The sequence below is a fragment of the Mustela putorius genome, unplaced genomic scaffold (assembly GCF_011764305.1).
Source record: "Mustela putorius furo isolate JIRA1106 unplaced genomic scaffold, ASM1176430v1.1 tig00003853_pilon_pilon_pilon, whole genome shotgun sequence".
In the NCBI taxonomy this organism is placed as follows: Eukaryota; Metazoa; Chordata; class Mammalia; order Carnivora; family Mustelidae; genus Mustela; species Mustela putorius.
The window spans coordinates 9,695,833-9,722,729 of record NW_025422005.1 but is presented as its reverse complement, the minus strand read 5'-3'; the positions used below and the strand labels follow the sequence as shown (position 1 = coordinate 9,722,729).

At 46.4% G+C, this 26,897-nt stretch overlaps 1 protein-coding gene across 2 annotated transcripts in view; it reads right to left on the bottom strand.

Annotated features, from left to right (window-relative positions):
* The window catches only part of KAZN (kazrin, periplakin interacting protein), a 1,025,916-nt gene that overhangs the window by 774,044 nt on the left and 224,975 nt on the right, over positions 1-26,897 (bottom strand). For both annotated transcript variants that reach the window (XM_045063784.1, XM_045063786.1), the window contains exon 2: positions 13,387-13,544. In XM_045063784.1, the coding sequence (XP_044919719.1) occupies positions 13,387-13,544 (158 nt within the window). The remainder of the gene's footprint in view (positions 1-13,386; positions 13,545-26,897) is intronic.

The window sequence follows — 26,897 nt, the reverse complement described above, 5'->3', positions numbered from 1 at the left end:
TTCATAGTCTTATGGTTCTGGAGGTCAGAGGCCCCAAATCAAGGGGACACCAGGTTTGTTTCCTTCTGAAAATTCCAAAGAAGAATCCATCCCCAGCCTCTCTCCCAGCTTCGGGGACCTCTAGATGCATCTAGATGCATCCCACAGCATTCTCCTGTGATGTCACACTGCCTCCCTTGGTGTACATGTAATTCTGTGTCCAAATATCCTGTTACAAGGTCATCAGTCATAGTGGACTAGCATCCACTCTAATGACCTTTTTTTTTTTAAAGATTTTATTTATTTATTTGAGAGAAAGAGAGAAAGCCCAAGCCAGGGGGAAAGGCAGAGGGAGAAGCAGGATCCATGCAGCAGGGAGCCCAACATGGGGCTTGATCCCAGGACTCTGAGATCATGACGTGAAATGCAAGCAGACGCCTAACTGACTGAACCACCCAGGCGCCCCTCTAATGACCTCATTTTAATTGGATGTTCTTTGTAACAACTGTACGTCTAATAAGTCGCATTATGAATGTTAGGACTTCCCACATGTCCGTTTGGGAGGACACAATTCAACCTGTAACAAAGGAATTGGTCCCTTCTGGCGAGGCTAGAGAAAACATCATCTAGGGCATCCGAGATCCAACGTTGGTCTGCGTAACTGTGGGGTTTTGTGAGGTATTTCTGCAAATGCTAATTTAAATTTCATTTAGAAATACATTGAAAAACCCAAGAAAATATGTACTGAGACGTGAGGACATCACTTATAAAAACCAGGGAACAGTTCATGCTTCCAGAACAACAAGTTGGGTTTTTTGGTATTTTGTTTTGTTTTGTTTTGTCCTGTCCCAGGAAAAGAACTCCTTGGGCTGCCTCTTGTGCATATATTCAGATTTCTTAGTAGGTTCCTGATTTAAAACAATTGTTGCTTTATACAGGTCTTCTCTGAACTCGAGTGCTGTGCGTGACTGTGTAAATGAGCAAGCAGCAGTGTGGGACCGCATAAATGTTTAAGTACAGACACGAAGGGTCTTGGAGCTTAACTGCAAGGGGCCAGGTGCCCCAGCGCAGGGAAAGCTCCCACATGGCTTCGTAGTTAATCACGGGAGGGAACGCATGGCATACTGACAGGATGGCCCTGGAGAGAAAGGATGGCACTTGTACAAAGTTTAGGTGTCCTATTAGTCAAGGTTCCTCAGGCTGCAAATGACAGGTATCTCAATCTAGTTGAAGTGAGAAGGGGACTCTTCATCTACCCCACAGGGTTTCTTCTTCCACTCCTCACTGTATGATGTCCCTGTGTAGTTTCCGGTGTGCTTATGTTGGGGGTACCCTGCCTTGGTTCACTCACACTCATTCCAACATCCTTTAACCGACTTCCCTGAACTACAGAAAAGGGAAATCTAAAACTACATTTCCCAGATTCCCCTGTGGCTAAGGTCGCCAGGTAGTCTAGCTTCCTCCTCAATGAGGTAGCCAAGGCATGGGAGGAGACTGGTTCCTTCTGGCAACTGGTGGCAGAAGCACTTGGTCCTTCAGAATAGCCCTGGGGAAGGTTCTGCGTCCAGTCCTCATGGTACAGGTGCTGTGCTGGGTGAAGCAGTCGCTTGATGGTTTCCACTAGCAGTCTTGACTAGTTTCTCCTGGCTACTGTTATTCCCAGCCAGGTAGCCTCCAAACCTAGTTTCCGAGACCTCCTTGAGACTCTGTGAACTATCAAAAATGTCTCCAAAATTTCTCTTCTCCTTCAATTAAAGTGGATTCTGCTGTGAGCTACTGAGAACTTAAGGAAACAGCAGGACTCCCACAGACGGTACATATACTGATGAGTCCAGACCCACCCTTTCAGCCACAGCTTTCTCTGAAAATGAAGACAGAGTTTTGACTATCTCCCAGACAACCCTGGACTGACTTCTTCCACCACATTCTCCCGGCCAAAACAAATCCTAAGCTAGCTCAGATTCAAGGGATGGGAAAACAAACCCCCTAGCTCTCAGTGGGAAAGCCTACAGAGGCATATTGCAGAGAGAGAAAATAAAGAACTGCAGGTATTTTTTTGCAATTAAAGTAGCATAGCTAGTCATTCGACATGTGACGATAAGTAAGTTTTCCTCCCCGGGCCTCATCTCCTCATCCATAAAACAGGGGAAACAACACATTCCTCACAAATGAGATTTGGGGGTAAGGTACAGCCCTTAGCAGAGGGTTTGGCACACAGTGAGAACTCAATGATCCTTTATGACTTTCATTTTTCACATCTTTTAAAGTAATTTAATTTAACTTAAATCTAAATTATTTTTAATTTAATAATTATTTAAATAATGATTAGATTATTGCAGTGTTCACCCCTGTACCTTTCATATGATCAGTATAAGCTGAGGAAGCAATTGTTGAACAAATTCACCATGCACCGGGCTTGGAGGGCCAGCTCGAACAGTGGGATTTTAATGGCTCCTCATGTTTCTAGAGCTCGCACAAGTGCACACTTCTCACACATGGTCGCGGGCCCATCTGAAACCATCCTGTTCAAGCCTGACATAAAGCCCTCTTAAAATATATCTTCCAGCTGTTCAAACACAGTCTGTCCTCTGTGCTTGGACAAGGGCAGAAGAACACAATTCATCTCCCTCTAAACAAACCGACTGGCTTGGTCTTTCCCAAACAGAGTGTGCACGAAGCTGGCTAATTAGGACATTTCAGACTCGTTTCCCAAAGATTGAATGCTGTCAAGGGTTATGCTAAGATATCTGTTGCTACTTTGCTTTGTTTATGTGGTAGATTGATTACACTAATGCACCATCTTGATACGGTCTTCTGATGGTGTCATCTCACGCGGACTCTGGGTTAGGTAATTTGACTAGTTCTGGCCAATGGAATAGGAACCAACTGGATACCAACGTAGCCTGGAAAAGTGATTGCTTTTGACCATTTGTTCTTTTTTTTTAATGGATCCCCATCGCCAATATGAGAATATTCCAGAGTTAGCCTGCTGAGCAGATAGGAGAGACATGTAGAAGACAGGTGAGTCACACCAGCCAAGGCCACCTGAGACCTGCCAGGCCCCAGTGACCGCAAATAGGGGAGTGAGTCTAGCCAAGATCAGCCGTGCCTGCCCGTATTAGCAAAATTACCCAGTCAGTGCACAGACTTAAAGAAGTCAATAAAAAGTTGTCGTTTTAAACCACATAGTTCTGGGATAATTTTTTTTTTTTTATGTGGCAGTAGTTAACGGATATAAATCCATGCCATAATTTTCATTATCAGTCTTCTCATGAGCCTGTCTCTTGGTCTCTTACTTTGTAAGGAAAGAGAGAGATTGTAGGTGCGTATCAGTAACCCAAGATAAGAATGTCCATTCTGAAATTGAGTATCTGGGCGACTAAACTGGCCAAAACAACTGTGTTTCTTTCAGGTCCACAGCAGTAAGTGAGAACTTGGAAAAGCCAAGTGACCATCTCACTACTAAACTCCTTTTAAGGGATGCTTGGGTGGCTCAGTCAGTTAAGCGTCTGCCTTCAGCTCAGGGGATGATCCCAGGGTCTTAGGACTGAGCCCCGTGTTGGGCTCCTTGCTCAGTAGGGAGCCTGCTTCTCCATTTACCTGCTGCTTCTCCACCTGCACTCTCTTTCTCTTTGTCAAACAAATAAATAAAATCTTAAAAATAAGTAAATAAACTGCTTTTAAGTGTAATTTACAGAAGTGTAATTTACTTTAAGAGACAAGGGACATGGAATATGAGCTTGAGCTGGCATCACAGGGACCTGCTGGCTCTACTCCTAGATCAAACATAGGATGGAAATGATGGCACTCAGCAACTCCATGCCTCAATTTACCTGGCTGCTCTACAGGGAATGTTTAAGTTTCATGTGGCTAGGAGGTCCCAGCAGCTCTGCAGAGGAATTACTATTCAAAGCATAAGTGATTCTAGAACTATAATTATCTAAGGGGTGGGAGCCACAGCATTCAAAAGTACCAAGTTACGGATACTGAAAGACAAGTCTCATATTGAATTCCATTAGGGCAGGAAAAGAAAAATATTGGCAATGAAACGACGTTTCTAATTATGTCTCATTCGGACGAATACTGGTTTACATTTCCCGAGCGTATGCTACCACGGAAGGAATGCTTTGCCCATAGATAATCCATACAGTTACTAACCTCTAGGTGCGTAATTGAGAGCTGACTGCTGACCAGGCTCTCCAAGGCAGCATCTCCAGCTAAAAATGAGCGGCCTCCGCCTCTCCATTCCCATGCCTGCGCCTTCTCAGATTCCCCTTTGCCTGCCTGGCCGACTGGGAGAGTGAGATGGTGACTCACTCTTGTGTAGTAGCTCAAAGATCTCCGATGCTAGCCTTCCCTTGTAGCTCTCTACATCCCCGGCACCTAGCAAAAAAAAAAACAAAACCCACAGAGATCCTGGTTCCTCCGTGGACACCCACAGGCAAAAGAGAAAAGATTCTCTGTTCCTGAGAGACCAGTTAGAATTTTCATAGCCCCTAAATTAAATGTAAATTTCTAGAATAAATAATTTGCTTAGATCTTTCGCCACATCCCAGGGGATCTATTTCCAGTTACTTCATGGAGTAGTATTAAATACGTACAACTAAATTAAAGTACAAATAATATGCAATAATGCACGAGAAGAGGTCACATTCTTCTCTCTCCCTTCCCCTCTCTCCCTGAAGATCTCAGCTTAAATGTTGTGTTCAGAGAGAGAACATGTGAACCCTTCTCTAAATTGGGTCCCAGTGCATCTTTAAGACTAGTACTGAAACTCATAATTGTTTGTTTACTTGAGTACTTCCAGCTACCTGCCCACTAACATACAAAATCCTTGAGGACAAAGAGGACCGCTTTTGTTCTCACTGTGGTTTCCCACAGCCTAGCACAGTGCTTGCCACATTACAGAAGCTCGAAAAATAATGAGAACATGGTAACTAAAATATATCTTGAGAACAAATTCATGGTGGGGCTTCAAACGCAGTGATTCTGAGGCTAGAGGAGTTTCATGATCAACGAAAAAGGTAGCGTTGGTTCTAAAAGCAGGTTTCTCGTTCTCGACTCTAGTGGCACCGGGGCTGGATAATTCTTTGTCACAGGCAAGGGGGTCATCCTGTGCACGATAAGAAGTCTGGCAGCATGCCTGATTTTTAGCCACCGGATTCCAGTAGCAATGCCACCCCTGTGCACCAAGCCACACCAGTGGTGACAGTCAGAGATATCTCCACATACGGCCAGATGCTTCTGGGTGGGGCTCTCCTCCCCTCCCAGCTGAACCACGCACCCGAAGGGGGATGGTGAGGTCTGGGTATTAGTTTTGGAGTCACATATTTGCCAAATGACTCCAGAAAACCATGAGGGAACTAGAATATCAAGATGGGGACCTGGAATGCCTTTTATATCCTATTTAAAGACTAAAAACCCTGTTCTGGGGCGCCTGGGTGGCTCGGTGGGTTAAAGCCTCTGCCTTCAGCTCCGGATGTGATCTCAGGGTCATGAGATCAAGCCCTGCATTGGGCTCTCTGCTCAGCAGGAAGCCTGCTTTCCCCTCTCTCTGCCTGCCTCTCTGCCTGCTTGTGATCTCTGTCTGTCAAATAAATAAATAAAATCTTTAAAAAAACAAAACAAAACAAAAAAAACCCTGTTTTGAGAACCCTGCACCTTCTGAGAGTCTGAAAGGTTAGAGCTTGGCTTTAGGAACGCGTTGTGTATTTATTAAAGTTAAAAACATTTTGAGTTAGAAGTGCCATTGTATGCCTGAAGACAGGTTCTGATCTGCTTCTTTCCCCCAATTACACCCTCCCTTTCCCTCTATTTAATAATTCCTTCAGGAAGCAAATACTCTGAGGGTCACCACCTATAAGTGGGAAATCATTTACTCTTGCTTTGTGATGGGCTGGATGGAACAATATTAAAAGAAGTCTATTTTATTAAAGCGTGATACCCAGTTTTCAAACTAGAGATAATAATACTCAGGCTCCTGTCCTCCTCATGGCTGAGAGGAAAAGACGAGAAAATCCTGGTGGAAGTGCTTTGTAAACAGTTACATGATCTGCAAATATCAGCCATTTCCTTCTCTGGGCTCCCACAGTCCCCTGCACTTCCCCAGTACTGATCACAGGGCACTAGATTGTCCCATCACCTGCCCCACCATATCCTGAGTCCCGCTGGGGCAGGGCCAATCTTCTGTCCCTAGGGCTCAGGGCGCTGCCACACCCCGCGCTGGGACACAGCACCCAGTGTGTGCAGGGGGAGTGCACGGTGGGTTTATTATTGTCCCCACCCGCCCAGCATCCTCTCCCCCTCCTGGTGGTGACAGTGGTCTAGGTGGGACCATCCCTCAACATGCACACCCTCCCACCATGGTCAGTGGGGAAAAGGGCCCATTGACCTAAGACATGCCGGTCAGACTCTTCCAAGAACTGGAATCTTGACCAAAGAGACACAGAGAGAGAGAATAACTGGAACCAATTTATCCCAACCGACAGTATCCTTTTTTTTTTTTAAAGATTTTATTTATTTATTTGTCAGAGAGAGATTTAGAGCACAAGCAGGGACAGCGGGAGGCAGAGCAGGCAGAGGGAGGAGCAGGCTCCCAGATGAGCAGAGGCCCTGATGCAGGACTCAATTCCAGAACCGGGATTATGACCTGAGCCAAAGGCAGCTGCTTAACCAACTGAGCCACCCAGGTGTCCCAACCACAATAACTTTTATTTTTTTAAGATTAATGGATTGATTGATTGATTGATTTCACAGGCAAAGACACATCAAGAGAGGGAACAGAAGCAGGGGGCATGGGAGAGGGAGAAGCAGGCTTCCCACCAAGCAGGGAGCCCATGAGGGGCTCGATCCAAAGACCCCAGGATCATGACCAGAGCGGAAGTCAGACCTTAACAACTAAGTCACAAAGGTGCCCCCCAACACAGTATCCTAAAGCAGCTTCTCTTTAATTCCCTGAGACCTAACTCCCCTTGCTGTCTTCTTGCCTGCCTTTCCCAAGAAGCAGGTTCTCCAGATTTTCCTAAGGTCGACCTCGTTTGCTTCCATGCCATGTTAGACCCTTGCTGTGTTTTTTCTTTTTAACTAACACCTTCTCTGGTGAAGAGAGAAGCTTTTTCTTTTGTTTTAGATTTTTTAATTTAAATTCAATTTAGGTACCATATCGTGTAATATTATTTTCAGGGGTAGAATTCAGTGATGCGTCAGTCGCGTCTAACACCCAGCGCTCATTACGTCACATGTCCTCACTACCCATCCCCAGGGCACCCCATCTCTGCCAGCAACCCCGTTTCCTATGGTTAAGAGTCTCTTCCGGTTTGCCTCCCTCTCTGTTTTCATCTTATTTTATTTTTCCTTCTCTTCTTATGCTAATCAGAGCTGGTCTTTGTTGCTGAGGACCAAAAAAAAAACAAAAAACAAACAAACAAACAAAAACCCTACTAGAGTCTTCCTCTAACCATCTTTCCGTGATTTTGCTACTATTTCAGATTCCCGCACTATACCGCGGATCATCAACTATCAGAGCAGCCTGCATTCTCGTTTACTATCATTTAAAATGTAGATGACTGAAACAAATACATAGTATCTAAAAATGGGGCATAAAGTTTCTGCGGTGTGAAAATCCCCAAATTTCCCTCTAGCACCGTATGCACACATTGGTGGACGTTCTACCTGTTTGATAGAGTCTATTCTGTTCGACTATGACCCATCCTAAGAGATGCTCCTCTCCTTCAGAGTACAGCAAAGGACAGGAATCCAGTTTTTCCTGAATCTCGGTTCCAACTCTACCCAGATCTTTGCCTGTAAATACCAAAAGTGTGGATTTCAGTGTTGCAGAACCTTCCCTAAAATTCTGCCTTATGGGTTTTACAGATGGCAGAGGTCTCAGAGGAGGCGACCTTTTGCTACTGACATAAGAAAGACCTAGACTTGGGACGCCTGGGTGGCTCAGTTGGTTGGACGACTGCCTTCGGCTCAGGTCATAATCCCGGAGTCCCAGGATCGAGTCCCACAGAGGGCTCCCAGTTCCACAGGGAGTCTGCTTCTCCCTCTGACCTTCTCCTCGCTCAAGTTCTCTCTCACTGTCTCTCTCTCAAATAAATAAAATCTTTAAAAAAAAAAAAATCACCTTTAAAAAAAAAAAGAAAGAAAGACCTAGACTCAAGCTTATCAGAGGAGCAGCGCTGCAATTTTACGTGTCACCCTCCATCTGAGCAGGGAAGGGGACCCTAGGGGCCCCGTGACTGATGGGATTGCATTGATGGCTGGTGGCGTATAGAAGTTAAATTTTATTTAGTGATCAAAATCACCATAGCAGAATGGGAAGTGGGCTCGCATGAGTTATACAAGAAGCCATAGGCTTTGGCCCTCCCGATGTCATGGTTTGCGCGTGAGGACGGAGCGTAAGCGCTGCCCTTCCGGCTGCACAGGACGGATGAGTCCTGAAGCACCTGGATGACTGGAGGGGATACGCGGAGACTCCTTTGAATAATCCCCTTACCCTGTAGCTTCCTACTTAGGTGACCTAACCTCTTTAGTGTCCATTTAAGTATTTCTTTCTCCTAGGCCCCGTAAGAGGCGGAAATCTGACAGCATGAATGGACTTAAACATATCCCCGGGGTGATTTTCTTCAGTTAAAAACTTTGCCTCTTGGCCCCGGTTCTAATGACAGTGTTTCCTCCCCCACGTGCCACTATGTCAGGACACTTGGGCTCTTGTTCCCACACGGGGTCACGTTTCAGAAGATAGTATGAAAAAAAAAACCTGTGCTCAGGCGCAGCTTAGAGCCACAGCCAGCATCTGTGACCGTGAGAACCAAGCATCCACTCTGGGGCTGAAGTCTGTGTGACTGAAGGGCAAGACAGCCCCTAGGGCTGTCAACAAGCCGCACTCCTGGCAGGACCTTGAAGCCAGCTGCAGCTAGAAAGCCCCAGATATCTGCCCTAGTAGGGACACCAGGTCTGGGCCCTGAGCTCGGTGCTGGCTTCATAAGCATATGGAGAGGGTTAGTGCTAGGAAAGGGAGAGGTCCTCTTCTGGTGTATGGCTGCCACGAATGTCACGAATCAATTACCTGATTCCCAAGGTCCCCTTCCCAAGACAAGCTGACAAGCCATCCCTCCCTGCCTGTTTGTCCGAAGCCTGAGCTGTTTTCCTCGGTGGGGTCTCTGCTCCGACCACACTTCCCCATTCGAGGCCAGGCTAGAGAGTGGCCCTGTCTGGGCAGCTCAAACAGCCAATCTATTCATACTAAATTAGCCTGATGTTGCCAGAAGTTAATCAGAAAGTATCATCCACCAGCAGAGAGGAGTTTTCTAGACAATTGTAGAAAAAACACACACACACACACGCTACCCAGGGGGCCGTCACAGGGGATCTCGGATCCTGGCGGGAACCCCTTCCACCTCCCGGACCCCAGGCTGGCCTCCTGCCGGTCACCCCACGGCCTCTGCTGCTCTGCCTCGCGCTTGGCAAGGGGAATATGCAGTTTGGGCAAATGACGCTTTCCAGTTCCCTGAACACAAGTAAGAGAAAGAAAGGCAGAAGAGGAAAGGAAAGGAGAGGGGAAGGGTGGGCAGGGGGGCGCGGGGGGGGGGACTGAGAGTGTAGTGAGGAAGGAGGGGTGAAGGGGAGGGAGGAGCTAAAAGAAAGCCAAAGGGAAGAGCCGAGAAAGGGCTGGCCAGAGAACCAAGCAGATTTCATTTCTAACATTTGATTTCTGCCAGGCCTTGGGCATGCACTGGCTTAGAGAGGACAGCTGCACTGTTTTGTTTTGTTTGTTTGTTTGTTTTTTAAGATTTTATTTATTTATTTGACAGACAGAGAGCACAAGTAGGCAGAGAGGCAGGCAGAGAGAGAGAGAGGAGAAAGCAGGCTCCCTGCCGAGCAGAGAGCCCGATGCGGGACTCGATCCCAGGACCCTGCGATCATGACTTGAGCCAAAGGCAGTGGCTTAACCCACTGAGCCATCCAGGCACCCCTACACTGTTTATTTTTGTAGCCAGTCTTGCTTCCTTTCTTCCTAGAGTGGGACCTTGGGAGGGGTGCACTCGGGCTCGGCCTCGCTTAGAACACGCTCCGCCGCCAGGCCCGGGCAGGGGGACGCGGGCCCTTCCTTGCTGCTTTGGCTGCAGAAGGAGAGCCCATGGGGCAGGCAAAGTCTCTGCCTTTTAGCGTCCAGCCTTCCGGGAGAGGACCTTGCTGCCAACCAAGCGATCTTACTGTTTTTCCAAGCATTTGTTCGCCCCTTAATAAATAATACGAGGTCTTTGGGGGGAAGGAGGAGAGAACTGCCAATAAGAGATTTAATTTGCTGTAATCAACCCCCCTTAGCATGCAAAGTCACACAGGACGAGTAAAAGAATCAATCTCCACCAGAAGGAACCGCCTCTTCGGCGTTATGAATCTAATCACTCAGGAGTCTGAGTCGGCATTCTGGGTTTGGCGGGAGCTCTCCAGAACAAAAGCCACAAGATCAGGTTTCCAGTGTGGTCTGAATGGTAACACGTCATGAACTGGGGGGGGGGGGGGGCTGCAGACTACATGGGGAATGGAATGCAAACAGAGGAGCCCGGACTCTTTGAGACACCCACCAAATGCTCAGAGAGCCCCTTAGGGAATGCACAACAACAGTGGGCCTCCGGGCTGCCCGTGCGAGCCGTTCCATTCTCCAGAATGGGCTGTCACACCTGCCAGTCATGCCCAGCACCCTATTAAACTTGGGAGATGTGTTTGCTCTGTGCATACTGTTTTATAATCCTCAGAGGTAGAATTTCATAGCCCAGCAATGCTTTTGCCTTTGACATTCTCCTAAGCAGGATTTATTGCTTTCAAGACAGATGTGACTTGAATCGATTATGCCTTTTAAGCAGCCACTCTCCAGAGCGGCCTCTGGGTTCTCAGGAACCCTTTGTGCCTGACTTCATTCAACTTGCGGACTGATGTCAGAGCATTTCATCATCATCTAATGCTATTAAGAGTCCTCTGGGTGTGGAAGTGAGCTGGCTATTAGACCAACCAAGTTAAGGGATGTGGTCACCGTTCTGGAGAAGCTTTCATCCTCCAAATACACAGATCTATCACACATCTATTAATATCACAAAATGCAGCTGAAGGAAGGAGGCGCCCAGAAGTTATACCCACATTCTGTTGACCTCCCATTTATTGATGAACTTAGAATATGAAATCAGGACATCCCTTCCGTCTTTGCAATGGAGGTAAGAAGCAATGTCAAACCATGAATGGAAAATCACCGAATCTCCAGAAATGCTCTATAAGGAGTCGCCTTGGAGATCACGTATCTCTAGCGGTCTCCTTCAAAACTGAAAACCGCATATCACCCCTGACTGTACCCCAAATCTTAGGGTTCCTTAGCATTTTATGAGTTTCGCAACACTGATCTTAGGGAGACGTGCGGAGCCCAGGGCCATTAGGTGACATAATTCTAATTGACTTCAGCCACAGACCTAGACATAACCACAAATAACATTTCAAAAAGTAGGCGGTTTGGGGAGAAAAGAAACGAGGGTGGTATTTTTAGACCAAACTAATCGCAATTTACCTCATGCTAGATTAGTCAGAAAGACAAGATGGAAGAGTCTTGGAACAAAAGTAGCCAAAAGAAATGAGGAGTTAACCCACCCTCCTTTGGGAGGCGTGATTTTGGGGAATAACATATCCTACTCCATCTGATCCGGCTACGGCTACGTGAGAACCTTCCAGCAGGCATTGACTAGGGATCAGGAGAGAATGAGGTAATGCCATCCTATACAGTAACCACATTATATGGAACATTCCAGTCTCCTTAGATTAAAAAAGGGGAAAGTTGTGGTCAACACCACGGACGATAAAAACTGACAAATAAATGCAACATTTGGGGGGGGAATGTTTTCTTCAGTAGTCATGAACATTTCTGAAATCCCGTTCTAGATGCTAGAGAAGGACAGAGAAAAGATGAATGGTTTCTATTTACTTAGATTTTGCAAACTGGAATTCGCATGAGATCTTCGAGGATCTTCGAGGAATCGTTAGGCGAGCTGCCTTGGCTGGGGTGTGAGCTATAGGCATGGGTTCAGGCACTGAAGGAGGCTAATCCTTTCAAGAATAATTTTCCCTCTTTTATTTGGTAAATTGTTCTAAATTCCACCCCCCACCCCACCCCACCCCGTTTTTTGTTTGGTTGGTTTTTTCTTCCCTCTGAGTCTTAATATTGGCTGTTAGAGCTTCAGAATCTTTTCTTATTCCACCAGACAGGCTCAGGAAGAAAGGAGAAGTGCAATGGGCTGCTCATAATAAAGGGGAGAAGAGAGAACAGTGACTAAAAATGAAAGGCTTTGCATAATTGGGGTCATCTGAACATCGGGGCTCAACAATCCCATGCGGCAGCTTCAAGCATTGACAGGTGAGAAATGCTCCGGAGTCTCGCCAGTGAAAAGTCTTCCTGGTATCAGAGACAGGCTTCAGGATTGATTTAGGAAACTGAAACATAAAACACCACCATGGCAGAAACAGAAGCCAAGAAACCAGCGTTCAAAACCCGATAGAGGGCCGGACACAGGAAGCCGGCGCGCGTTCTGACCTCATTGCTGCCCGTCAGAAAACCAACTCAGGAAGAAATCTTTGGGGCAAGCTGATCCAACATCACCAAAACCAAAGAACATTTTCGGGAACACTTCTAGATACTGAGGAGGTAGGAGTGACAATAAAATCTAGCTCAGTTTGGCGCTGGTAACATAGAAAACCATCAATTCTCCTATAACACCTGGTGTTTGCCTACCAACATATCTGGAGAGACCCACCAACAAAGCCAGAAGGAGTACATAGATTACCTTTAAACATTTCAATAAAATAGTGCACGAGGAGAAACCTTGAGGAAGAATCTCAACAAAAGCGAACAATGAGCTAAATTCCTTCTGTAATTAATTCATTGTGAGTGTTAGAACACACACACACACACACACACACACACATACACACAACAGCGTTGATTTGCTTATTGGTGGTGCATCAAATATACCCATATATTCATTAGCTGCTCAGCGAGGCTGTTTGGGATACATATCGCGCCGCTCCAGAGCCTTCGCCAGCTTTGATGCCTGCCAAGTTCATATGTAAATGGATTTTTCACTTTTCCAAGGCTAATGAGAGATCTGTTCGATTCTCAGAAACAACACATATATTATTCTTAAGCCCTATTCCAGTGACTTAAAACCAAGCTATTTTAAGACTAGATCCCCAATAATTCCTAACCAGAAATCCAATACCCATCATATCAGAATGTCTGCTACCCCGCTGTTCATCACAAAGCTGGGAGTGTGGCAGTTGAACAATTTTGCATGACTTCACCAAAAACACCACGAGGAAAGGTACCACGGATTCTATGCAGAATTTCCGTGTCCGTCTCTGTACCTGTGCGTCCATTAGGAGATGCCTCATCAGTATCATGGAACTCTTCAGAGTCTCCTTCTCAGCGGGTAGGAAGGGGTCCTTGTCTTCCTCCAGGGCCTTCGACTTGGTGACGATAAAATGGGATATCTGGTCATTTAGGGTGTGCAGGGACTGCACAGCTACAAGAAAGAGAAAGAAGAAGAGTGTGATCAGAACAGGTAACTTTCGGGGCACCTGGGTGGCTCCGTGGGTTAAAGCCGCTGCCTTTGGCTCAGGTCATGATCTCGGGGGTCCTGGGATGGAGCCCCGCATCGAACTCTCTGCTCAGCAGGGAGGCTGCTTCTCCTTCTCTCTCTTTGCCTCCTTGTGATCTCTGTCAAATAAATAAATAAAATACTAAAAAAAAAAAAAAAAAAAGAACAGGTAACTTTCAAATAGCAGTTGGCCAGTACTTTTTTAAAAGGAGGAGGAGCAGTGTGCACGTATGGTACGTCAAGAAACCAGGACCGCCACAAAGCTCTTCAACACACGTGTTTAACGGCTCCCGTGTGTTTCCTGAGCACTTGCCAAATGCCAAACCTGTACGGAGGGCCAGGGGATAACATGGTGAGCAAAGGCAGACACGAGACCTACCCTCACGGAGCGTCCAGTCCTGCTGAGGGAACGGAAGAGAAACCATTTAGGGAACACGTCCGTGAGGATGACTTCGTGGTAAGTGCGTGTGAATTACAGAGATCACCAGGGCACGCGGGGACAGGCCTTGAGTAATTGACATTTATGGTAATACACTTGGCTACTTTACCTCGAAGCAGATGGCCTCCGTCGTTAAAGTATATGAAGGGACAAAGGCCATGTTTTCCAGCCAGTGCCGCACATGTGCTGGGAGCATTATTATTCCTCTACAATTCACACAGCGCTTGCCATCTGACCTGTTATAAATTTTAAGACTTCACTTACTCATTACGCCCATTGCCTCTTCCTCTACTTTCTCTACAATGCGCTCAGGAAGAGGAGAGTTGTTTGTTGTTGTTGTTGTTTAATCTTTATGGTTATATCCCCAACAGTGAGGGTAGGCACTAGCAAATAGGTGGTGCTCAATAAAGATTATTGAATTGATTTCCTTATTTTTCCTTGAATTCAAGTTTCTTTCCTTATAGAATTCCTATAAATTTCAGGTAAATCTATCCTCGCTGACCAAGAACAAGTAAAGGCCAGGCATTCTCAGGAAAACCACTGTACCAACCACAATTCTGAAGATGAAAGTTGTCATCAAAAAACTAGTACACAATGGGGCGCCTGGGTGGCTCGGTTGGTTGAGTGACTGCCTTCAGCTCAGGTCATGATCCTGGGGTTCCCGCATCCAGCTCCCTGCTCAGCCAGGGAGTCTGCTTCTCCCTCTGCCCTTCCCCCTCTCATGATCTCTCTCTCTCTCTCTCTCATCTCTTTTCTCAAATAAAATCTTAAAAAAAAAAAAAAAAAAAAAACCTGGTTTACAACAGAATAACTCTGAGCACTTCTGCTTCTGATTAGGAAGGAGTAAGAGGGCTCAGATTACCCTCTTGTCATAAATAACCAGAAAACTGTTTGATATCTTCCAAACAAGTATTTTTCAGACTTTGAACAATGAATAGTGCAATACTGTGGTTGTTTAGAAAAGGGGAGGGAAAAAAGTTGAGTTCAATCATCACCAGGCATTTTGCAAAAAAGGGATGGCTAGACTTCAACACAGGAACAGGAAACCAAGGACAGCCCAGTGATCTCACTGAATTGAGAAGACAGAAGGAGACTGGGAAGGCTACCTTTGCTATGGTCTGCAAGACAAAGAAATGAAGAGGAGGGGGTTGCATGGAGATCTCCAGAAATCTGCCAAGGGGTCCCTTTGAGTTGTTGGCTGAGTATCAATCCTGTGTGTGGGTGGAATGAAACTCTACATGACCTGGCAAGAGAAAAATTCCAGGAGAGACCATTCCAAGAGATCTCGCAGGGCCCCAAATTGTTCACAAGCTCACCAGCTGAAGTGGATGGGTTTTGGGCGTTGCAGGAATTCAGGGCACATTCAGTAAGGACTCCAGAAGGATCAGGCTTTAGAAATGAAGCTAAATGATCCATAGAATAAAGGCTACTGTAAGCCTACCCCAGAATCATTTAAAAGTAAGCCCTGAAAGAATCAAACTGATTTGCAAGTAAGTAAAACACCTGCCGGGGTGGGGGAGGGGAAGGAGTACCTTTTCTATGTGTAGAAGGACGACAAAATCTAGCAACCAAAAATGCAAAATTCATAATGCTCAGTATTCAATAAAAAAATTACCAGACATGTAAAGAAGCAAGAAAGTGTGACTCATAGCCCAGAGAAAAATCAGTATATAGAAACAGACCCAGAAATAACAAGTGATAGTATTAGCAAACATGCCCATTAAAGTAGCTATTATGGGTATGTTTTGCATGTTCAAAGTTGTGAAATAAAACACGATTATAATGAGGAGAAAAACAGAATATTTAAATCAGAACCAAAGGGAGGTTCTAGGAATGAAAAAAATGCAATATCTGAAATAAAATTTTTGCTGAATGAGATTAATGGCAGATTCAACAATGCAGAAGACCAGTGAACTTAAAATTATAGTAATAAAACTCTCTAGAATGAATGAACAGAACCTCTTTAACAATATAAAGCTGTCTGACATATGTGCACTTGGAGTCTGGGGGGGGTGTGGTGGGGACAGGGACAGAAATAATATTTGAAGAAATAACAGAATGTTTTCCAAATTTGATAAAATCATAAACATACAAATACAAGAATCTCAAGAAACCCCAAACAGGACAAACACAAAGACAATGGCTTCAAGACATATTATAATCCAATTGTTAAAGGCACGTACACACACAGTGAGAAAGAGAGAATCTTAAAATCAGCCAGAGAAGAAAGGCATATTGCATTCAGAGCGACAAAGATAAGAATAATGTCAGACTGGCGCCTCGGTGGCTCAGTGGGTTAAGCCGCTGCCTTCGGCTCAGGTCATGATCTCAGGGTCCTGGGATCAAGTCCCGCATCGGGCTCTCTGCTCAGCAGGGGAGCCTGCTTCTTCCTCTCTCTCTCTCTGCCTACCTCTCTGCCTACTTGTGATCTCTCTCTGTCAGGTAAATAAATAAAATCTTAAAAAAAAAAAAAAAAGAATGATGTCAGACTTGTCATAAGAATTGATGCAAACCAGAAGATAATCTGTGCATCTTTAAAATACCAAAAGAAAAAGACACTTGTCAACCTAGAATTCTATAACCAACAATATCTTTCAGTAATGAAGGTAAAATAATGACTTTTCTCAGATCAATGAAAGTTGAGAGATCTCGCCACCTCTACAGTAGACTTCCGGTAAAAGAAATGTTAGAGAGATTTCTTTAGGCAGAAGGAAAATGGCATTAGAAGGAAACATTTATTTAGAAAAATGTAAAAAAGAATGCTTGAAAGGAGGAGCATGTAATGTAAACACATTTTCTTTCTCATCTTTTAATTCTTTTAAATGAGAATGGATGGTTGAGAGCAAAACAATAACGTAGTGTGGGGTTGAGAACATTTATATAAAAGTAAAACATATGAAAGCACAGAGAATGAGAATGTTTGCAAATACATAAAGTGTTACATCATTTGGAGGTGGCTGTGTTGTTAGACACGCATATTGTAAATCCTACAGTAAATATTACAAATAATAAATAATAAATAAATGATGGTTTTGAACTACGGAGACTCAAACTTGGAGAACAGAGCACAGTGTCGTAACTCTAAGCCACAGAGCAGAAAGAATCCAGGATATGACCTCAGAGCAGTTCCTCACTGCAGAGGAAGATTCTCAGATCCTGTCCTGGACTGGGGGAGGAGCTTCGCCCAGGCAGAGGAAGATGAATTAGAAAGTATGGGGCCTGATTCCTGCCTCCCCTGAATCTTCGTTCTCCGGAGGAGATGGTTAGAAGCACCCAGATAGATTTGGGGATTTGAAAGCTGAAGGACTTAACATCTTATATCCTGCCTTAGGCATCTGGGCAGGGAATTCTGACTGTGCATGTCAATAGGAGACACCCAGGATCTGCACAGAAATGATAACCCTCTATGTCAGAGGGGATCTGAGATAGTTGCCTTGCCACCGTCATCCCCCAACCTCTGGTCTTCTCTAGCATCCCGGGGGATGAAGGCATTCCTACTGAGTCCTGAAGTGTCCAGAGGGAGATTTAGGGAACAGATACGCATCCCCAAGACAGGACAGCACATGAGCCCCCTGAGAACCCAAAAAGAAGGGAAAGAGGGAAGAGAGAGCAATTTGAATTTATTGGATATCTACCTAGAAAAGATACTAAGTTTTCAACAGAAGAGACTGAGTTACCATCAGTGGAAATGTGGGCTCTAGATCAAGCTGAGCTCTACTGTAGAAAGTTAAAAACAGTAACAACACATGGCATTTCAGGATGATTGTAAAGTTGTAAACCCTCTGTTACTTCTTGCCAACAGGAAAGTTGGGGCACAGGTATCCAAATAAACTACTAGCATCAAGAACCAGCCTCTGAATGACTAGTGCTACGTTTTCCACCACCATCCTGGCTTCCCTCCCCTTTCCTCCCCATACGTGGACATAAGGGTGGTTCCCTAAGTCATTCTGAGGATACCCCAGCTCCCACGCTCTTCACTTGCAGACACACAGACACGGCTCTCTACAGAACTCCTTACATCCCTTCTTGGAAAGGAGAAATGACTGTCAGTGCTTTCCATTCCAACTAGGCCAGCGAATTCTGGGTTCCCAAGATGCATCTATCACAGCTCTCTCTATTCTTGTTCCAGAAAATTCAGAGTCTAAAATCTGCTCTAAACTTTACTTTGTTCTAAATTCAAAAGACAAGCTGGAAGAGGTAAGCACTCCCTCCTCTGCTCCAAGAACAGACGCTTCCATTAAAGAACCTACCATATTGTATTACAATCGCTTAAAAATCCATGTGCAGTAGATTGAATGATTAGTTCCAAAACTCCTCTCGGAACCTTTTCCTACAGAACCCCCCTAGTGGCCCTCTTGGGTGGAGAAACATACTTCCTGCCTTAAATAACATCTGTTTTTCCCACGTGACTTGCTTTAGATAACTAAACGGGAGTAGACGCGAGTTCTGCCCTGTCGAGCAGAAGCATTAAGAGCAATTTTGTGGTTCCACCATGACTCCTTTCCTTTTGCCTTGAGAACAGCTCAGATCCCAGAATGTAGAAAACTCGGAAGTGAAAAGCAAATATTTACTACTGAGAAACACCAAAATAGCAGGTAGGGAGAGGGAGATCTCTGTTAACTGGAGCATAGCTTAGTGAATGCTGTTTCAGAGACTCTGGACTAGATCGTGACTCCCCTGAAGGCAAGAACAGCATTTTGTTCACCATTTATCAAGGGTTAAATTTAGCAAAGGAAAGCCAGTCAGGAAATGTTTATTGAATGAGTAAATACAGCTGGTTTGACAGCACAGATCCTAAAGCCAGTTGGCTTGGGTCTCTATCCTGCCTGCCCCTCTGACAAGCCATAATAATAATAATAATGACAACAATTACGGTTTATCGAGCACCTATCATATGTCAGGGGTTTTTAAAACCTTCGTGCAGAAGGATGAGTCATGGATAATGTGAGCCCTCGGGTCAGCAGGCTGGGCCATCCCCAGCTGTGACATTTACTAAGTAGGTGAATTTGAACAAGTTACTTTGTATCCCACAATGCCTGGCATATTGTTAAGTTCCCAACTGTCATTGTTCAAGATCTAGTAGCGATACAAGGAATCTGGAGCTCAGAGAGGTTTATACAACAGAGAGGAGACCCAAGGTCATAACTGTCCAATGCCTGCTCTCACCGTCTTGCCATGTTACCGCACTCTGGGTCCAGAAAAACGTCACTAGAGACAACATCACAAGCGGGGTGTCATACCACCAACACCCCCACAATAAAAGTGAGGGCAGGGAACAGACAGAGACTTTTTTTTGTTGTTTTTTGGGGGTTGTTTTTGTGTGTGTTTTTTGTTTTTGTTTTTTTAGCAAATGTGAAACAAGCAGACAGCAGAGTGCCTGAGACGCAGTAAACATTTCCCGAGCTGACAATGGCTAGGACTGAAGCACCCTTCGTAGGGGCTTCCCTACCTACCTTGCCTGCACCTCTTCTCCCCGTCACATGGCTCCTGCACGGATAATAATACTTGGCAGTAGTAGGAACAGCGCAACACACATCTATGGGCGACTCTACTTGGCAAGCACCGAGCTCCGTGTTTAACAGGCACAGCCTTAATTAATCACGGCGACAATTCTCCTGAAGTAAGTGCTATTATTCTCGCTCCTTGTTTACAAATGAAGGAACTCCAATGAAGTGACTCACCCAAGATTTCGGAGCGAGTGGGTGAGGGAGGCAGAGCTGGTGCTCCTAATCCCTACCTTTCGCTGTCCCCACTCTGCAGACCTCTAGCTGCCCCATCCCCCTCCCACCGCTCTTCTTGGGCTCACCCAGCCGCCCCTCTGGTCCCCCACAGCCTCCCACAGCCATTCTCACCGCTTCCTCGGGGACACAGCCAAAGGGCTCCCACTGATGTATTCCCGCCAGTTGCGGCACACAGAGCAAGCCTCGAAGTCTAGTGACGGACGGAGCCTGGAGCGTCACCTGGTAAGCCCCTCTACTTTCCCAGGTGAAGAAATGGGCCAGTAAGGTTACCCAGCTCCCCGAAGATGCTGCGGCAGTTTGAGAGCATTGGCTCTGAAGCGCGTCGGCCTGGGTCTCAGTGCTGTCTGCCCCTCCGGCTGTATAAGCTTGGATGAGTTCCTGGACCCCTCCTTGTTCCCATCTGTAAATGGGGAGAATAACAGAAACTCCTACACAGAGTTATCCGTGAATTAAATGAGACAGTCTGCATAAAGCACATGACGCCGTATCTGTCACGTGATAATTACATACCCAGCTTTAACCGTTACAATGATTATTCCACAGTTTATAACTCCAGCCTTTAACTTGCTGATGTTGACTGGTTGCTATGTTTATAACCGAAGGTCATCCTTAGCTCCGCATTGCATAAATCTGCCAAGATGGTCTGGATGGTTTTCTTCGCTGAAGCCCGAGGCCCATTAACTCAAAAGCCAGCAGGTGCTAAGCTCAGATTTTGACACATCCACTTGTGTTAAATATAGTCGGAATAGGGAGAGTTTTAGCTATTTAAAGCCCGTCTGCTTTGCATGCCCCACAAGACTGTACCCAGTATCTGCTAGCCATAGATAAGACAAGCCCCAGAGCAAAGAGGTCCAAGCCCACTGCTGCCCTCTGACCCACACAGCCCCTGTGGTGCTGCGAGGTGACATCACCTAGATGCAGAAGTCCCCTGGAGCATCCCCTTCTCCCCTGGCAGTTCCCTTGCCCCCCTCTCCTGCTCTTCAGGAAGGTCACCTGCTGTGAGGGACTTCCTGGCCCCCCAAACCGGTCAAACCTCACCCAATAAAGCCTGGGTATGCTACTGCCACTTAGCGGTCACATCTTTTTCCTCGCTGAGCCCCTCCCCTCATCCTTCAAACCCCCTACATTTCATTTCGTGATCCCAGTTACAAATGGTCTAGTGTTTCGTACATGATGAAAACTTAATAAACGCAAGTTGACTGATTGGAGGGAATGAGGAAAGAACAGCAACAGGGAACACTAGCCTCCCCCTCGTATCTGCGTGTGGACCTAATCTTCAAGGCAGGACCTAATCCTCAAGGTCATCCTGTGTTTTTCGGCTTGTGTTATAGGTATGTTATATGTGTCTGGTTAGCATCTATTTCCATTGTGTTCCCATGAAAGAAACTGTCTCTCCTTTTCCTGGAAGCAAAATCCCCACCCGTAGTTCACATAGGGCAGGTCCTCTTCTGAGGTCCTGGGGGGAGGCACACAGCCCAGACCTGGTGGATCCAAGCTTATCATTTCCCTGGCAACAGTGGTTGGCTCAGGAGAAGGCATGTGACCTAAACGTGGCCAATCAGATTTAATCCCAGGACCATCTGAAAGATTTATTAAGAAAGAGAGTTTCTTTTTCCGTGGTGATTGCTACACTGTTACAAGTACCATACCAAGCAGCTGGTGGCCTTTGGAGCTATCATCTGAGGATCCCTCCCCCCACACTCACCCACGCACCTGAGAATAAAATCACCTGAGCAAAGAGACAATGATCACTGACAAATAGGGAAAGAGATTCCCGCCCGTATGATTAGAGCATAGAGCATCGGGAGTCAGCCACCGACTCCTCCTTTCCGTGGGTCAGCAACTTCCCTTCTTTTCATTAGCCCCTCTGGGTTGAGTTTCTGTCATTTGCAATCAAGAAGTCCTGATTACTATAAAGAAGCCTGTACTTTTCTTATTGCGGTAGTTATTTTTGTGATTATTTCTTTAATGTCAGCCTTCCTCTGTGGCAGATTAAAATGATCTTAAATTTTGTGTTACTCCTCTCATTGAGAGGTGGGGTATAAATCCCCTCCCGTGGGTCTGGCTGGCTTTAATGACACGGTCCAGCATTAGGAAGGGGCAGACGTGACATTCCGGGATTTCTAAGGCTAGGTCATAAGAGGTCTTGTAGCTCCTGCCTATGATTTTGGAGCACGTGCTCTGGGAGAAGCTATCTGCCGTGTGAGAAGTCTGCCCACCGGGACACGAGCATATGTGAAGGAAGCCCACACCCATGGAGACTACCTGGAGAAAGAAAGAGAGGCCTGACCAGCCTGAGCTCTTCCAAGCAGCTAGCCAGACCGGGCTCCAGATCTCTGAATAAAGAAGCCACCTTGAATATTCCAGTCCTAGAAGAGGCAACAAAGAGAAGAACCAAGGAATCTAGCCATCCACCATAACTGATGCTTTAGACTCACAGCCCTGGCCATCTCTGCCATTCTGGTCACCCAAGCTATGGCCCCCACCACCCTGGAGCAGGGCTGAACCACTCCTCTACACCATACCCCGATTCCTGGCCCACACAACTGTGAGCACGGTAAGGCACTGACTTAGGCCATTCAGTGTGGGGATGGTTCATTATGCAACAATAGATAACCATAAGACCTTCACGAAGCATAGGTTCCCAGAGGCCAGCAACAGTGTCCACTCAATTCATCACTAGACACCCAGCATCTAGCACATAGTAGTGCTTGAACAAAGAAATATTTATCCAAAAAATTAAAAAAAAAAGAAGTGAAAGGAAAAGCAACCTCACCACATTCCTTCTGTCCTCTCTGCCACCCCAACATAATACTCTAGAATCAGACATTAGGTACACTCTGCTCCACTTGGCATATAAAAATCTCAACCAGATAATACTGTTCTTAAGATGTACAATGCATTATGGAATGAAGAGCCATATATATGCTTTCTTACTCTACCTGAGGTTAAGAAATTTGAGTCATAAAACCAGTTTACTTGGTCGGTGGCTCGGAATGTGAAACTATGTTAAATTTATTGCACGTTATTCTGGTCTACAAATTTGAAGAAACACGTATTTCTATAGCAGGCTTATTTATATAAAGTGCTCATTTGAATTTCACCGTACATTAATGAGTATTTATTTAGGTTTCAGATAAGGATGGCACATTCACAGGCTGGTGGAAGAAAAAAAAACAAGTTTCCACATTTTGTGTCATTAGCAAAAATAGAAGGTACACATAAAATTTCTTAATGTTTTCAGAAGAGGAATAACAACTTACCATACTGTGCCTCTATTTTTATGGATGAGATGAAGTACCGAACATGAAATAATAATAATATGACCCTAAACACTCATTTTATGCAGACGAGCCCAGATGTCACTGAGACGGGCCATTGTACATTTTTATAGAAAAAAAATATACCAAATGAATCACATCATGGGGCACAGCCTCGCCACCAGAAGCTCCATGGATTTTATGATCTTGTCATTTATATGGCCCATAGATAGGAACTAATGATCAAATTTATCCCTACATGTTAAACAACCTTTGCTTTTCGTGTGTCTCAAATTCTATGATATATTTTGCATTAAAATGCTCACACGTTTCCAGCTCTTGCTTTAATATGGTCTCATTAAATAAATGAAGCCTAAATAATTCAGGTATTTTTTCCCCCGTTGTTATAATAAAACTCATTCTGCAAGTCAAAAGTTGATGCTGGAGGTGAGGATGTGGGATTGAAACCCTCGTATGTCGCCGCTGGGAATGTAAAATGGTACAGCCGCTGTGGAAAACAGGCTGGCGGTTTCTCTAGAAGTTAAACTCAGAAAGCTAAAGAATCTCAGTAAGCTACAGAATTCCCGGGGCGCCTGGGTGGCTCAGTGGGGTAAGCGTCGGCCTTCGGCTCAGGTCGTGTTCCCAGGGTCCTGGGATTGAGCCCCATGTCGGGCTCCCCGCTCAGCGGGGAGTCTGCTTCTCATTCTCATGCTCCCTCTGTTCTCTCTCGTAAATAAAAAAATAAAATCTTAAATAAAAAAAAAAAAGGGGGGGTTTCCATGTGAACCAGCAACTCTACTCTTAGATAACCAGCCACAAGAACTGAAAACCGGCGTCCAAGCAAACACTTGCCCATAAACGTTCGTAGCAGCTGAAGGGGAAAATGACCCACGTGCCCATCAGCCGAGGAGCGGATACATAAAACATGGCACCCGTGCACACAATGGAATATTACTCGTCCATAAAAAGGAATGAAGTTCATGCTCACACAGGCTACACGTGTCATACACACTATAACACGGATGAACCTTAACACCCAGACTCAGTGAATGAAGCCACAAAAAGCTACTCCTTGAATGATGACGTTTATATGAAATGCCTACAACAGGCAAATCTGGAGACGAGAAAGCCAGTTAGCAGCTGCCAGGGACTCGGGGGATGGAGGCAGGAGTGACAGGGTTTTCTTTCGTGGCGATGAAAATATTCTGGCCCTCGGTCATGGTGAGGGTTACGTAACATTGGGAACGCATTCCACTGAACTATGCCTTCACAACGGTAACTCTTAGGTTAGGTACATTTTAGCGTAATTTTTTTAAAAAGTTGGACACCCAACTTGAGATCACAGACCTAAAAATAAATAAATAAATAAAACAAGACCTGATACTGGAACACGGAAGGACAACAGTGTCGACCCCACACCTGGAGTCTGTCTAACAGAGAAACACAGACAGGATCCCCCGTTGGTTACCTCGGCACCGCCGGAAAAGTCATCTATTATGTAACTGGTCAGGTTCAAAAGGAAGCGACAAAATAAGACTTTGGGACCAAGGATTCTCCGTGACGATAATGAATCTACAGCCACGTTCCTTATATGGCCCATCTGCAAGAGGCCCGGGCTTACATTGTGGGTGCTGGGAAATGCACGTGGATTTAGATGCACTGGGGTGTCACAGAAGTAGTGACAACACAGGCCATGGCGAGGGTGGTGACAATGTGTACGGTGATGTGGAAGAACCCTGGCAAGGAGGTGACAGAATCAGGCTCTGATGGAGCCCACAGGGTTGAGAGCTGATGGGACTCCAGGTCAGTGGGGGGTGCTGGGGCGCGTCCCAGAGGGGAGGTGTGCTTCCGGCCACACCTTGGAAGATAAACATGACTCCAACCCATGGCCAGGGAGAAGCTCAGGGGAGGTTCAGCCTGCTTCCCGTGGAAGGGGCATGTCTTTTCAGAGGTGTGGGCTGTGGTGTCTGCTACCCTGAGTTCCATCGGCCTCTATCTGTTACTAGCTGTGCACACCTGGGGAGGTGACCTCACTTCTCTGGGCATCTCTGGTCTCACTGGGCACAAGGAGATGAAGCCACGTCTGCTTCAGAGTAAGGCTGCCAAAAGTCATGAATGCAAACACGGTCTTAGAACCATGCCTGGCCTAGGGTTAGTGCTCAGGGAGCGTACTCAGCGACCATCACCCCAAGTGGTGCGCGGCCACTGCCGAATTCCCCGGAGCCTGGAGCCGACATTGCCCTCACGCGCCCCTCGGAGCCTGTCCTGCTGCAGAGGGCAGCTGTCAGGGCTCACTTCTCCTCGCTGGGAATCTACCCCCGCCCGCTCCCACAGCCCTGCATTTGCCCGTCCACCAGGACACCCTTTCCATTCCTCTCCCAGACGACTGTCCAGTGTCGCGAGCAGAGGCTGAGAGCTCCAGCATGGAAGCACTGCTTGGCGGGACAGCCACAGTCTGGTGTGCAGTCCGGAAGGGGCAAAGGCGGCTAGAGGGGCAGGGAGAGAAAAGCGGGAGAATAAAACGGTCAGGACCCACGTCCATCGGGGACCAAGCGGCCTCCTGCCCTCAGCCCTGCACGACAAGTCCCAGCTTCCGCTGCTTTCCGTACCAAGAGCACCTACTTAACACAAGTCCCACATCTGAAGCTCCTTGTATACCACTCACACCCATTGGCTTTTATTTCCCAAGGCTTCCCAACCACGCAGGAGCTAGGATATTTCCCTAGGTTGACGTTTCCCGTGCCTTGCTCCAAGGAAGGCAGCCGGAAGATGCCCCCCGACCCATCACGGTGGTTCACAGAGCCCCTCCTGAAGGCCAAGCACTGTGCCCAGTGCTTCTGCATGTATCATGTTTCATCCCACATAACCCACACTTCTGTACTGGCTCCATCCTTCTATTAGGGAAATTGAGGCCCCGTAGTTTTAGCAACTTGGCCACGGCCACAAAACCACATCCTGTGAAAGGCTCCACGGCCCTGTGGTTTTCCCCACTGAGCTCAACAGACACATCTAGCTGGGTCACGATCTATCGCTACCCGAAGTCTAAGAAGCGTGGCCCTAGGATCCCAAGAGTTTCGTATTGGAGCAACACAGTCCTGTGGCCTGTAACGGACACCCTCCACATGCACCACGGCAGTGAGAAACGCCTGCCAATCCTACCCATTTCCTTCGGCATCAGCACAAAAGGCGACCTCCCCTGGACCGTGGCCCAGAGCACTCTCAGGCAAGCAAACGGCAGACAAGTATCAATTTGCACAAAGATAATAGGTGCTTTCACAGACGAGCCTCCATCCCAGGGCCCCAGAACTCCACCTGGAGCAAAAGAACTCTCCATCACACACAGCCAGCTGGGATCTGTCCCCGCATTGTTCAAGAAGCACTTCCCTTCCCTTTATGTGCAGTAACCAAGGCCACTCCACTTCCCCTAATAGAAGCTACGAGGGAATAAATCACAATAAAGTCGCTCTGTGAGAAATGGATTATGACAAAATCATGTAGCCAGAAGGCTTGCCTGGGCACGACGCTCGGATTTTCATTTGAATGTCATTGTCCAGGTAAAGACAGCAGCGACTGAATGGCCTCTGGCTCGAGGAGGAAGCAGCGGAGCCCAGGACGCGTCACCCTCGCGGGGACGGAAGATTGAATACCCTAACTGTGGTCCTAACTGTGGTCCTTCCGGAACGTGCTCGCCCTCAGCGGGAGGCCAACTTCACTCCCGAAACCAGTGACTTCCCTGAAAAGGAGCCGAGAGGCCATCCTCGTTGGATGGCTCGGTACAGTTCAGAGCTGACAGGCATCTGAAGGCAGGTTTTGTGGTTCATGGATTTGGCTGCCGGAT